Source organism: Anastrepha obliqua, chromosome 1, assembly GCF_027943255.1.
Source record: "Anastrepha obliqua isolate idAnaObli1 chromosome 1, idAnaObli1_1.0, whole genome shotgun sequence".
Lineage (NCBI taxonomy): Eukaryota > Metazoa > Arthropoda > Insecta > Diptera > Tephritidae > Anastrepha > Anastrepha obliqua.
This window is the reverse complement of record NC_072892.1, coordinates 28,913,887-28,928,787: the sequence shown is the minus strand read 5'-3', so window position 1 is coordinate 28,928,787 and position 14,901 is coordinate 28,913,887. Positions and strand designations below refer to the sequence as shown.

At 37.0% G+C, this 14,901-nt stretch overlaps 1 protein-coding gene across 1 annotated transcript; it reads right to left on the bottom strand.

The window, feature by feature from the left end:
• Positions 1-2,342: 2,342 nt before the first annotated feature.
• LOC129253298 (armadillo-like helical domain-containing protein 3) lies at positions 2,343-8,408 on the bottom strand. Its single transcript, XM_054891601.1, has 7 exons — positions 7,959-8,408; positions 7,712-7,885; positions 7,378-7,657; positions 6,333-6,707; positions 5,806-6,259; positions 5,623-5,749; positions 2,343-2,898 (listed from the first exon to the last, which is right to left on the bottom strand). Exons 1-7 carry the CDS (start codon positions 8,212-8,214, stop codon positions 2,513-2,515), a joined length of 2,052 nt encoding a protein of 683 aa, XP_054747576.1. The 5' UTR covers positions 8,215-8,408; the 3' UTR covers positions 2,343-2,512.
• Between the last annotated feature and the right edge of the window lie 6,493 nt (positions 8,409-14,901).

Genomic DNA, 14,901 nt, shown 5'->3' with positions numbered 1-14,901 from the left:
TGATGAATTAATTAACTGTATCCCTAAGGCCATCAGTATCATTAAAAAACGATGTGTCAAAGTATCTAAACCTAGTGGCATGCCACGCAGGGCAGTGACAAAGATGTATGACAGACACTTCCTCCTCATTTTTGCAACTTCTGCTATAGTCGAAATGAGGTACGATCAATCTTGGAGCTCGTCGACCTAGGAAATAGTGGCCTGTGATCAAAACAGCTAGCATAGATACGTTTTTCTTTGTCCGATTGAGTACCTAGCGCCTGACGTCCCAATCTGGCCAAAATTCCTTTATTCTTCTTTTGATCAAGATGGAGGCGAGTGGTAGTGCCCTCCTTCGCTAATTGGTCCTTTAATTCCCTTGTATACTCGTACATATATATTTTGCATCCTTGCTAAGACCCATTATAAATATATAAGTACTATTAGAAACTCCCATCCCGAAATACCATAATTTATATTTTATTACTACCAATGCGGCAACGCCGCTTGCAATTTGCACAAATTGCACATCAAAAATATCTGTTCCGTCAAAAAAATTTAAAGTGTAACTACCTTCTTTTTTGAGTCATGGGAACTTGTATGATGTAACATAATAATAGGTGTGTTTGATAGCACACAAATGTGTTATAGTTATGCCTAAATTTTTGCAAGTAGGCGTTCGTTAATAAATTTAGAGAGCCAAGTGAAAATTCGATGCAAGAGAGCCGCTCATTTCTGTTGGAGAAATTTTAGCTAGCAAACATTTTTCATCACGAAAACTTTACCTGAAAGCATATGATTGAACTTTTTGTAAACAAATAAATAATTTTCTGTGGAATCTGGTATTTTGTACACCTTTGATCTTGCCTCAGTTTGATATTTACAGTTTATAGTCAGAAATGATGAAATGGAAATCTCAAGTATATAAAGTATATTTATGACATTTTTTTTGGACAACACCAAAATTTGTGAACAAGTACAGCTACGAGTTGGTAGGCAACAAGGATGCGTACGGTAGCGCTAGTTGCATACTGGAACCCCTTTAACCAACCAACCAACCAGTCAGTGATTACAAATTTCCGTTCGTTAGCTTTTAACTTTTTTTCTCTTTGGGAGAGAATTTTCACCTACGCTCTTGATCACGATGTACAGAATGCAAAGGTGTGGCAAACATCAAACAGTTCATCGACTCTCAGCGAATTTGCAGGAATCAGCTGATTTGCTGACGTAATAAGAGACATGATAGCGGTTTGTTTACAACAGAGGTCGACCTAAACGGAGAGATCAACTACAACAAAGTACATTAAAAAAACTTTATAAACAATAAAATTAATCTATAAATAAATAACAATAATCTATTAAATAAATAACAGCAAAATATTAATATAAACAATAAATATTATAATAGATGCGTAACTAAGTCAATAGATGCCGCCAGCAATGTGGCTAGTCGATTCTAATATAACCGTCATAAACCAAGCTTAGACATATGGAAAGCAAACTGCTTCGACACATTAGTGATTTTGTTTTGGTATCATATACTTTTGGTTTTGTGAAAATGTTTGATTTTGTGCCGAATAATCGTCATTTGCGGGAAGTGTTGATTTTCCTCTTTCATTCGAAAAAAACGGCGGCTGAAGCGAGATGCTGCTTTAAGTGAAACAACGTGCCGAGATTGGTTCCGTCGCTTCAAAGACGGTAATTTTAATGTTGACGACCGCCCGCTTGAAGAAAGGCCAAAAACCTTCGAAGACGCTAAATTGGAGGCATTGCTCAATGAGTATCCGTGTCAAACACAAGAAGAGCTTGCTTCAGTATTCGGAGTTACCCGCCAATCCATTTCCAAGCGATTGCATGCTTTGGGAATGATTCAGAAACAGGGGACTTGGGTTCCTTATGAGTTAAATAAATAAATAAAATACGAATATATGAGCTTGACTTCAGTCCTCAATGTATCATACATTAATTACATCAAACATTTAAAATGAATTGCAGGAGACCTTTTATGTTCTTCATTTCAAAAATAGTACTTTAATATTTATATATGAAAATTAAAAGCTAAGAATGTATATGACTTATTACCTTATAGAACTGAGTGTTTAGCCGAGTAATGCACCAAACTGATCAACCCAAATTTCTGGGTACTCGTATAACTATTTTTTGGTGTTGCGCAAAATTGATCGTCGCGAAACCCTGGGTATATAAGTCATCTACTTACGTATAATTAATTCAAATTCTGGGTTCTGGCTCTGGATCTTGGGCTTTCTAACGGAGACCCAATCGTCGGTTTTTTACTGTCATTGAGCTTATGAGGCATATTTGCTACAATATATACAATACATGCAACATGAGACGAATTTTTAAATGTTTTTTTTTTATTGTTTTATTCTTTTTGTTGTATGAATAAATTCATTATTATAAATGAACAGAATTTAATAGGGTTTATCATAATTCGCATCAGGGCGAACGAAACGCAATATAAAAAGTCTCAACGCATATCAGAATCGCACGTGTAATAGGTAATTTGTGAAACTTATGTGTTTGATAAGTTTGTTGCTGATATAACGTCCTGTTCTGGTATGATGGGCACAGCTTCTTTCACATATTCGTACATGTGTTTTCGGGTGTCAATCACTACATCTCGAACCATTGCTTTGAAAAATCCACTATGTCGAGGCGCTTCTGCATATCGTTCGTACTGATCAAGGGAATCTTGCAGCTTTAGGGTGAGGTCGTAATTCTTTCGCACCACATCTAGAATTTGCTCTTCAGTTGGCGTGGAGAGTCCTTGTTCGGCCAGCCATTCTTTTATTTTATTTTGAAAATGTTTAACTATTGCCAAAATATTTACGAGCGCATTCAGTAGCCGGATGACATCATCTTTATATTCACAATCCACCATTGTTGTGTAACGCAAAACTTTAGAATAAAACAGAAGGGGAAACATATTAAGACATGAAACTCACATTGATAGTCAGTCGTGCATTGTGTTAGGGATTTATAAAATAATATACAATAAATGGTTTTTATATAATATTTTTGCGTAAATTGGGATACACGGCCTGCCCAGGCAGTGCCAATAACACAGTTTTTTGTTTGTGGATTTTCTACTCTGCTACTTTTATTAATATATAATTTTTAATACATAATATAAAGGGTGTTTTTTTAGAGGTTAGGTTTTCAAGATGAAATAAAACGTATATAATTTAATGTTATGGCCAAGAATTTAGCTTTATTATAAAGATAAGGGTTTGCCATTATGTTTTAAAAATGATTTCGGGCAAGTGGCCGCCGCGGCTGGCTCGAATAAATTCCAGCCGAGAGGCCCAATTTTCGACCACTTTTTGCAGCAATTGGGGCCGTATGTCAGCAATAACGCGCCGAATATTCTCTTCCAAGACGTCAATCGTCTCGGGCTTATCTGCGTAGACAAGCGACTTCACATAGCCCCACAAGAAATAGTCCAGCGGTGTTATATCGCACGATCTTGGAGGCCACGCCACAGGTCCACGGCGCGAGATAATGCGCTCACCAAAAGTTTCCTTCAATAAATCGATTGTTGCGTTGGCTGTATGGCATGTAGCGCCGTCTTGTTGGAACCAAAGGTCGTCCACATCAACATCGTCCAATTCAGGCACGAAAAAGTCATTAATCATGTCTCTATAGCGCTCTCCATTGACTGTAACATTATGGCCGGCTTCATTTTTAAAGAAATATGGACCAATGATTCCCTCTGCCCATAGAGCACACCAAACAGTGACGTTTTGAGGATGTAACGGCGTCTCAGCAATGGCTTGTGGATTATATTCACTCCAAATGCGACAATTTTGCTTATTGACATACCCATTCAACCAAAAGTGAGCTTCATCGCTGAACAAAATTTTCTTCGATGCGTCGCGCGAACCGAACCATTATTTTCGTAATAAATTTGCACGATTTGCAAACGTTGTTCAGGTGTAAGTCTATTCATTATGAAATGGCAAACCAAACTGAGCATAAATCAAGTTACAGCTGTCAAAAAGACCATCTACGAAAAAAGTAGTGCCAACTTGAAAACCTAACCTCTAAAAAAAAACACCCTTTATGTATGTACAATACAAGGTGGCACAAAATTAATCACTCAATCGGAAGATTTCTAATTTTTGTAAATGGCGTCGTACGTATAAAGGTGTAAGCCAGTGCGTAATACCATATTTTCTAAAGCAGATATTTTAAAAGGTGGCACAAAATTAATCATCCTACGACAGTCTTATTAGACGCTTGTGAAATAGACAACTGCAGCAAGTGGACAAGCAATAGAGCGCGTAAAGGTAAAAAAACAAGATTTCGATGGCTCATTTTTTTATTTAACAAAAAAATTATTCAAAAACAAAATTGATGATTAATTTTGCGCCTCCTTATATTTTATGAGAGGCTGACTCCAAGACGGACAGACGCCACAACTATGTTCTAGATATTGTAGCAGGTTAAACTGCGACTTATCCAAAATCGACCCCGACATATTAAACATACATATGTCTGACATATGAAGGCACCCCGTATGGGACTAACCACCTTTTCACATGCCCCATCAAACCCACTCATCTAACACCCCTCTCCCTCTGGACCCAACCTGTCGAAACAGCAAGTTTTCTGGGCCTAACGTTAGATGAACTAGACGAAGAAGACCGGTGATTACACTACACTGAGAGGGCAAAGTTATTGCTAAAACAACAACAACAACGGACAGGCGGCCTCCTGCAGAGTGGTGAATACGTGAAATATTTTCTCACTTTAGCTTGCCCCACAACGGGACTTTGGTTTTTTTTTTTTTCAAGAAGAAATTTGACCGAAGTCAGCTCAAGTTCATGGAACCATTCTCCACCAAGCCAAGATTAACATACATATGTATATAAAGACGGGTATAGTTTTGATTATTACTCCAACAAAGTGACTGACATCACTTTCGATTGTATCCGAATTCTTCAATATAAGGCTAATCTGGGTGCCTGGTCATAACTACATTACAGGTAGCTGAGAGGCAGATGAACTAGCTAGACAGCGGACCTGTGAGGTAGTTCTCCCGCGAAACGGGAGGATTGGGATCCCGCTGACTACCTGCGGTCTGCTGCTAGAGAGGTGGGCTTCGCGTCAACTTAGCGAACGCTGAGCAAGTACGAGTCCTTTGTCCGTCAGTTGTATGGATGATGGGGTGGAATCATCTCAGCACTCTCCCCTTAACTGCCCTGGGCTAAGATTTAAGTATCTTGGCTTTCATTTCTTTGCTACGCCTGCTGATGTAGCAGGCATTGATATTAAAAACCTGATGAATTTCATCAATAGTACGAAGCGGCTAACACCACCGTAATCAGCGTTTCCACGACAGTCGGTTCTACGTTACCGAAACGACCCGGATTTATATCCGGCCAAGGACTGTCACTCCAGCAGCATTCACCGTATGTAAGTATGGGAAATGTTTATGCTGCTACAACAACCGTAATCAGTCATCGTTCGGATGACTTCACTAAATACACATCCTCCCCACCATTTCCACCTAACCTAACCAGGACAACGTGAGAGGTTATGTATATAATACTTTTTTGACGGAAGAGCAGTAGGGAATATTTTAACATGTAATTTGAATTAAATTAAACATTTCCTTACCCATTGCGTGTATTTCTGAAAAAACTTTCTCTTCCCTGTTTAACTCGTAATACAGCTCATCATAGCTATTTGTAGTAGCCAGAAATGTGTCGCCATATGTTATAAATAAGTTAAAAATATTAACCACCTAATAAAAAAAGAAGACGTATAATAAAATTTCGTTTTAAAAGATTCAATGCATACCTGAAGTGATAAACAAAATATATTACACTTCTTCACTAGCGTTTGCTCTTGATTGACGAGAAAGCGAAGCAGTCCAATTAAGGCCGACCACAAGTCCTTCCATGGGTAATTTAAGCGAACTCGGCAGCGTTTTTGGTAGCATAACACGCGATGAATGACACCAACACAAAGTAAATACAATTCCATGGGGAATTTCTTCATCAAGTGCGAAACGATAAACTCTACAAGTAAATCGAGCAAAGTAGCAGCTAGGGGTTGCGAATTGCCCACTCGATCGACATGCAGCTTGCGATGACGCATTTGCGCGCGATGTAGCATTACTTTAAACGTGAGATTGTTGTCATGCATCATTGAATTTGCATACTGATCCTCGGAAATGCACGTCAATATAAGGAAACACAATTTTAGATTGGCTACACTGGATTCGTTTTTGTTATCCTGCATTACAATGGAACTGCAATGTATTTAGAAAATCTGTTCAATGATGACAAACAAGATTTCGATGGTATTGATTTTTAAAGACATACCAATATTGAAAGACTGCAACAAGCAAATTCGTCGGGTACTGCGTCATATCGATTATAGGAGCAGTTGCCAAATCGGGCACTGGTTGTGTTAGACTTAAAGTATTACTAGGCGATGGAGGCGCGCTCGATTCGGCTTGCGTATGAGCTAATGTTGTTATGAAGTTTCGATTAAGATGAACAGCTTCGTAAAGTGCCAATAAAAGTCCATTGTTGGCTTTTATTTGCTGCACACGTTCACATCCCTCGTCGGAGACAAACATGTTTCCAACAATGTTAGATAGTGAAGAAAACCACGATGAAGATTGAACATTCAACAAGCTCTGCATGTATTGTCGGCAAAAGTCGATCAAAGATTGTGATATCATCTGACCATAGCTGGAAAAAACCATTCAAAAGATTAAATTTAAAATACAAAATTTATGCAGAGGAGATCTGTATGAATACATTTCTGTAAATATTTGACGAAGCAACATTAAAAACGCATTGGAAGACGTGAAGACAAGTGGATTGAGGTCTACTTTACAGGCAGAACCCGGATTTTTATCCTGACCAACTTTTCAGCTGTGGGATTATGTAGACCTTATTAACAGCAAAAAGTTGTTAGATCAGTTGGCTTCAGTGCAATGGCAGTCTATGGTTCTATGACACCGGAACGATCCAGATTTAAATTCGTTCAAGGACTGTCACTCCAGCGGCATTCTCTAAGCATTTATGGGGTTTGTTTATGCTACAAAAAACAAAAAGCTCAGTATGAATGGCACAAGTTTTTCGGCCTTTTTTCGCATGCAGGATACTCGGGTACATCTAACATATTCATTACAACAACCGGCGCAGTGACACTTGTTTTTTTTCCTACCTTAACTACGCACTAGTCGCAGGTTACTGCTACAACAACAACAACAATGCACTAGTCTTATCAAATACGCACTGAAGAATAATATATATAATAATTTTCTATAATATAATTATAATATCCTGCAAAACCAAAATTTACGTAGCTTTATCAAATCTCTACAGAAATGTATGCATAATATATGTATTATACCCGTTGAGCGCCATTTCATCTGCCAATATAGATAGTTGCACCACATATGGATTAGTCGTTTCATGCTTCCTATAATTAACTAAGATGGTTAGGAGAATAACAATATCGTAGCCGTGTTGTGCTCGCAACGAAGGATCGCTAAGTAAACGTACGAAGTCATCAAAGAGTGTGTGCATTGTTAGGTACTCTAATAGTACATTTTGACTAACATTATCGGTACCCGTCACAATTACGAGCAGTAGTTTTAGGCACATAATTCGGGCGCTTTCAGTGGCTTCGCCTAGAATAGAATATTAATATGATGGTATGCATTTCATTTATTATACTAACACACCCAATAGTATTTGGTTACAGTTGCTCATTAACTGTCGCATACTATTATCCAACTGCTCGAAACCAAATAATTCATTCAAACAATTAAATGAACAATCCGCTGACGTCTTTTTGAAAATCGCATAGAACAGCGCGCATAGGGTTTGAAGACTATTGCACAAGCGCTTTTGATGCTCTGGAAAACATACGAAAAGTATAACAATAAGTAAATACATAGGTAGATTCCAGGTGTCGTTTTCTATGCCAACCTGTGCCTAACATTTCAATACTTTTCGTAAATAATATGTTAAGATTTCTTTTGACAATCATGAACTGTTCACATGTTAGTTTTGTTACTTCAGCTTCGAGAGATTCTACATTAGGTTGTAGCAGAAAGAACTCGTTCCAAAATTCGGGGCTATCTGTGGTCGGATCTTCGCCTCGCAAGAACAATTCATATATATAAACTACTTTCTCTTTGGGCCTTTTGGAAGAGCCACTACCGCTACGTTTGCGAGACGTCATGACCGAATTGCAGTTTCCTTATAAGCGGAGGAATATTTTCCCAATAATCTATTAAACAAAAGTCTTGCTCTGATAAATATTGCACTACGCTTCTATTCTTTGTTAATCATTTGGAGATTTAAACTATTATCAGCTGTTCAAATAAGTGCAGGGTTTCATTCTAAATTGACGGCAGCACTGGATTCTTCCCCATAATAGTGATGTAATACTGAAGCGAATTAATGCTTCGATTTCAGATGAATTTGAATTTAATTTCGGGATGCTATTCGTAGAGGAGTTTCTCGCTATATTTATTTTTGTTTTTATATAAAGGTAGTGCCAATTAACAATCAGTAATGGCATTGGCGAATGTTTGATATTTTTAATTCCGAATTTTCATTATGTCTACGTACATTTATACACATTTGACTTGCTTGCGATAATTTTCCAGAGTGTTAGTAAAAAATGTAAAAAGAAAATTATTATTGCGAAAAAAATCAAAAGCGAATAATGAATAAAAATAGTTAATTCGATTTTTTACCACCAGATATCCAGACAATAAAAAAATATTAGAAAATTTTCGAGTATATTAAAATTTATTGTTTTATAAAAAAACTGAATTAAAAAACGCTGTGCTGCCAAACTAACAATTGAGATTAGAACACACCTTTCGTTGCTCTATTTTGCCTCATTTAACTTGTGTTTAAAATATTTTGACGTTTAGCACAAGTTTTACAAGTACCATTCACAGTAATACCTTTTTTACTTGACCTTTATTCAAGATGTGTAAAGTGTTACCGCGAGAAAATTTAAACCAAATGAAATTAGAAAGTTACCCTATATTTGATCACTATTTGAAATTAATTCCAAAAATGGGCAGCGATGAGTTCATGTGATATAAATATGTATGGAGAATGACCGAACATCGAATTTTTAAGGCCGGACCAGACGGAAAATTTTCAATAACTGTTTATCGGCCGGCATAGGCGAATGGGTTATTCGGTTTGGTATATATCTTCGGTAATCCCAGAATTCGAAATACTGGGCATGAAACTGTAAATGAGTTGTGTCTCATAGCGGTCGCCGCTTGACAGACAAAGACAAATCTCCGAGGGGATTTCTGTCATGAAAAAGCACCTTACTGAACCATCTGCCGTTCGGAAGCGGCATAAAGCTGTGAGTCTCTCCATTTTGCGAAAAAGCATGAAGGCGGACACCACATATAAGAAAAGGAGCTCAGCTAAATATTCAACAAAGGGTATAATTATGAATAGTTTATCGGCTTTTATACTCTGCAAGCGGCACCGCCTATTAGTATAGAGCTGATCTGTATCACTGAACAATTGCTCCCTTAGCCACACTCCACGGAGAAGCACATAGATATTTAAAATCAAAAGCAAAAAAAAGTTACATTAATTAAAAATTTATATATTTTTTCAATAAAAAAACTTGAAAAAAAATTTGGTTAAATTTTTTTGCCGAATCTGTTTTGTTGAATCTGTTATGTATATCATTTGATTTGTTTTTTCTTTCCACCGTGTACATTCATTATGAAGCCAATATAAAATGAAATGACGAAAAGCCGTTCCGTTCGGTTGTGCAACGTAATTCGCCCTTTTATTTTTCTCTATGTATATATGTATATACTTTCCCAAATTATAATTAATTTTATCTAAGGCTAAACATTTAATTTCGTTCCACGCACGGCCTGCTTTTCTTGCTTCTGCGTCAGCCTGACGCCTGCACGTATTGGCTGGTCTCCCACGTCTGCGGCTGCCTTAGGCGTTCCAATCCAGTGCTGTTCTTGTTATGTCATCGTGGGGCTTTCTCAACGTGTGACCGATCCATTTCCACTTACGGCGTTGAATTTCTATGTGGACTGGTGTTTGCTTGGTCACGATCCAGAGATCAGCGTTACTAATAACTTGGGGCCAATATATGTTATATGTTATATAGCATAATCTTGCGTAGGCAACGGTTAAGAAAGGCTTGCCGCGACTGTAGTACACATGCCGATATGTTCCAAGTTTCACACCCATACAACACTCTGGATTTCACGTTGGTATTGGAAATCTTGAGTTTGGTATGCCTGGAGATGTGGGACGCTCTCCACACCTTATCGAGCATGCCAAATGAAGCGCATCCCTTAGATATACGGTTACGTATGTCAGCTGCTGACCCGCCGGTATTGGAGATAATGCTCCCCAGGTAGCAGAATTCATCCACATCTTCCAGGGGTGTGTCGGCAATCTGAAGAGCTTGCGATTCGCTGGTGTTAATGCGCATAACTTCAGTCTACTTTCTTTTGTCGCGACATTCTAATGTACAAAACGTTGTTGTTGAGCTAGCGTCACCTTCTTTAATGAATTCGCCTTTATGATTTCATCAAAATTTATTTCTATTTACTTTATTTGTTGCCCCCTAAGGGGAAAGGTTAAGTGAAAAGAAATATTTGGAAACCGTCCTAAGCTCTGGAAAAAATATGAAACAATTTCTAGCAACCTTAATTCCATTGGGTCACAACTCTTTTTTTTCAAAATTTTGTAAACCCAAAATAATTTAAAATGCATTTTGACCCACTATTCTTAATTTTTTAAGCATTATAAAATTATCTATCACTCAAAATTTGAGAGAGCAAAGTGACAGTTCGATGCAAGAGTGACGCTTATTTTATGATGGACAAATTTTAGCCAGCAAAAATTATTCATCACGAAAACATGATTAAACTTTTTGTTAGCACAATAAATTTGCTTTCGTTCATTAAATAAGATAACCTTGAGTTTAAGCATTTCCTTACATACCACTGATCTCACAGACGCTGGAATACCCTAGCGTTGTGAGGATTATCATCTCGCCATTTAATACAAATTAAAAAAAAAAAACAATTATTTTTAGTGGAATCCCGTTTCTTTTGCACGTTTTCCTTTCCGCCGATCTGAAATTTACAGTTAACGTTTATAGTCAGAAACGTTCAAATGGAAAATTTAATAACAAAAATCGCCAACATAAAAAGTGCATTTGGAAGTGATGGCAGATTTTCCTTTCGTTCACTTTTTACTTTTTCTTCTCTTTGGGAGAGAATTTTCGATTACGCTCTTAATTTGAATTGATGGCCGGCGATTGGCTGTTGATGGCTAATCATTATATTGCTAACGAACACAACTAATACAAGTAAGGTATTAACATGAGCTTCGATGATGCGTCCACCTAAATAATTGGGATAGAAAAAGAGCAGGTTTTTTGACGTGATAACGTCTTATAATTCGATTTAACAGGCTGCACGCACGAAAAAATGTGTCGTTACCTTGCTCATTTATCGTTACCTTGCTCATTGCCGTTACCTTGAATGAACTGCAAGCGAAAGCGCGGAACGAACGACAAAGCAAACGAAAGACAACGTTCGACATCTTGCTCTCTCCTATTTAAGTGAGCGTATATATGTATGTATATGCGCATATGTACATATATAAATTCACGTATTTGTATTTGCATATGCCTTCTTATTGATTATTATTAATTTGATTTACTTGAAGAATTTAAAATAAAACCAAGTTTGTTAATAATACCTGTTGTTTTAATGTTATTATTATTAATTTTTTTATTATATATGAAGGAAAAAATGTATGGTAATATTTACCACATACCTTATAAGATATGTTGTATACTAATATATGTATATAAACATGCATATACATATACAATTTCGCGCAATTTTCAAAAAGAACAAATCTATATGTAAAGATGCATACAAATCATATGGACATATCAAATATACGAATCTATTCCGTACGCAAGCAAATGTAAGCTAATGTGCTTGAATTGCAAGCGAGAGCGCGGAACGAACGACAAAGAGCACAATCGGTCCCCGCGTTCGGCAACGTTCGACATCTGGCTCTGTCCTACTTGAGTGAGCATATATATGTATGTATATGCGCATATGTAGGTATATAAATTCACATACTTGTATTTGCATATGCCTCCTTCCTGTGCGCATGGTAATGAACCATTTCTCTGTTGAGAATAGGACGATGTTAGAAAAAGTAGGAAATGAAAGGGAGTGTTTCGAGTGTAAAGTGTCTTGAAAAAGGCAAATCGATGATGGTGCCTCTTAGTGTTGTTGACTTATTAACGTCTGATGCACAATCGAAATTGAAGATATCTTTCATGAATTTGATAAATGTTTCATCATTTTTCACGTTTGTGTAAATGTAACTTGACCTATTCCATTGCAATTCTATTTACCTCCTGCTCTATATCCATACAAAATATCTATCAAACAAATAAAACTAAAATTTTGTTTTGAATATTGCAACCATTCCATCAATATTTTCTTATGACGTTGTCACGTTAAACTATCGTCAGTAAACCGGCTTTACAGACAACCTCTTTTTTTTATTTCGGTATCCCGTTGCCTGGCGCTGCTTCTAAACGATATAATTTTTTACAGATTTCTCTGTTCTGAATATCCTGTTCTAAAAATGTATGACAATTGTTTATAAATGTATGTATTTATGTGCAGACGTACATATGTATAGTACTTACCAGTTCTCGCAACTTCGTTAGCGATTCAGGCCTTGCTTCTGACTTCAACACAGGCAGCTCCTATTTTGGCATAGTCTACATAATTTCAATATCTCATCAAATTCACTAGAATTTCCGAAATACTAAATACCCTTTCAATTTGAAGTTTACTTTTGCTTTTAGCGTCTTAATTTTTTGTCAACAAACCACTGTTAAATTAGCGTAAGTAGCCGTAAAAATCTAAAATGATGATATCTTCACGATTCACACTATGTTCATTATAAACATTCGCATTCATTTTGCATGCAATGGATAATCAAGAGAAAGTTTATTCTGCTAACTTCGGTATTGTTCCTTCCTTTATAACCAGTGACTTAGGGGAAATAAAATAGCACAATATAACTGTAAAGCTTATGCAGGCTGGTTGCATGGTATAATTAGAAGTTGGCATAAGCAGAGCAGTACAGACGACTTAACACTGCAGCATACAAAAAAAAAATTCTATTACTATGCAAATTAACCGTAAAACAAGCATTGAAATAAAGCCCTAACGATACTCATTCCCCTGGGTAAATTTGTATTCCGTTTTATTCTTCTGTAAAGTAACCAAAAATGCGTGAGGGTCTTTCTATATTAAGGTACGGATATACGAGTATGCACATACATACATACAGTGAGCTGGCCTTTAATTAAAGTATTCAATGTTGGCCTAGTATCAGGTCAGTCCATAAGTTCGTGCGTATTTTACCCATAATTTCACTTTTGTACGATTTTTGCATACAAAAAATTATTCGCGGAATATAACGGAACTATTTCTATTTTCTTTGATATATTGTGCATTCAACAAGTGATTTTAATCGCGGATAGAAGCACGTGTTGTTAAAAAATAAAATGGAATCTTCGAACGTGTATTAGAGGCACATTTTGGATTTTTTTTATAAAAGTGGTAAAAATGCCACAACTGCTGCTGCAGAAATAAACACCGTTCACGGAGAGGATACCGTGAGTGTAAGGACTGCGCAAAAGAGGTTTTCGAAATTTCGAAGTGGTAACTGCGACGTGGAGGATGCCCCGCGCGCTGGTCGTCCTGAAGTCTTTAACTCCGACGCCTTGCTCGAACTCGTGGAAGCTGAGCCAAATTTGACAGTCGATATGATAGCTTAGAGGTTAAATTCATCGCATGGAACAGTTCACAGGCACCTGGTTCAATTGGGAAAGGTTTCACAGCTGGGAAAATGGGTACCGTACAGACTTTCCGTCGCCAACCTTCAGCAGAGAGTGAATGTGTGTTCTCAGCTGCTGCAACGGCTTGAAAATGAAAGTTTTTTGAACCGTATCGTTACTGGTGATGAAAAATGGGTCCTTTACAATAATCCTGTTCGGAAACGCCAATGGTTAGATAAAAATGAAACACCAGAACCGACCCCTAGAGATGGCCTTCACCCCAAGAAGATTCTCGTGTCTATTTGGTGGGATTTGACCGGTATTGTTTATTATGAAGCTCTGGAACCAAACCAGACGATAACTGCTGATTATTATTCCCATCAGCTATCGAACCTGAATGAGGCACTTAACAAAAATCGACCGTTTTTAGTGAATAGACGCAAAGTTTTGTTTCACCACGACAACGCAAGACCTCATACCGCAAGGCAAACATTAGGCAAGCTAAACGAGCTCGGATGGGAGCTAATGCCGCATCCACCATACTATCCGGATATTGCACCTTTTTTGTAGACTTCAATCCCATATGAGAACTACAAGAACTACTCCTCAAAAGAAGCTATAAAAAGAGATATCGAAGCGTATTTTGGCTCCAAGGACAAACAATTTTTTGAGCAGGGAATTAAAAATTTGCCTAAACGTTGGGAAGACATTGTAAATAATAAAGGAAAATATATTATTGACTAATAAATACTATAAACCTCTTTTTTATTAATTTTAAAACCATCTTTAAAAAACGCACGAACTTATGGACTGACCTCATACTTGGATTGGATTGGCTTATTTAAAACTTTACGTAGCATCATGGGATTTAACTGAAAATTAAAAGAATAAAATACGCAGTTATGTCCCGCAAGCAAATTTAATATGAATAAGAATTAAATTATAAATTTTTTAAATGAGGAATATATATGTACATAGCTATAATTTAAATGAAGGGATACAATATATGTATGTTATATATGT

What these genes read in the sequence shown, in the direction of transcription:
- LOC129253298 (XM_054891601.1), bottom strand. Translation starts at nt 8,214, where the DNA reads ATGACGTCTCGCAAACGTAGCGGTAGTGGCTCTTCCAAAAGGCCCAAA. An exon ending in GATGAAATGGCGCTCAACGG is followed by an intron (nt 6,708 to 7,377) that starts GTATAATACATA and finishes GGTTTTTTCCAG; the next exon opens with CTATGGTCAGATGATATCAC. An exon ending in TATTTTGTTTATCACTTCAG is followed by an intron (nt 5,750 to 5,805) that starts GTATGCATTGAA and finishes TTTTTTTATTAG; the next exon opens with GTGGTTAATATTTTTAACTT.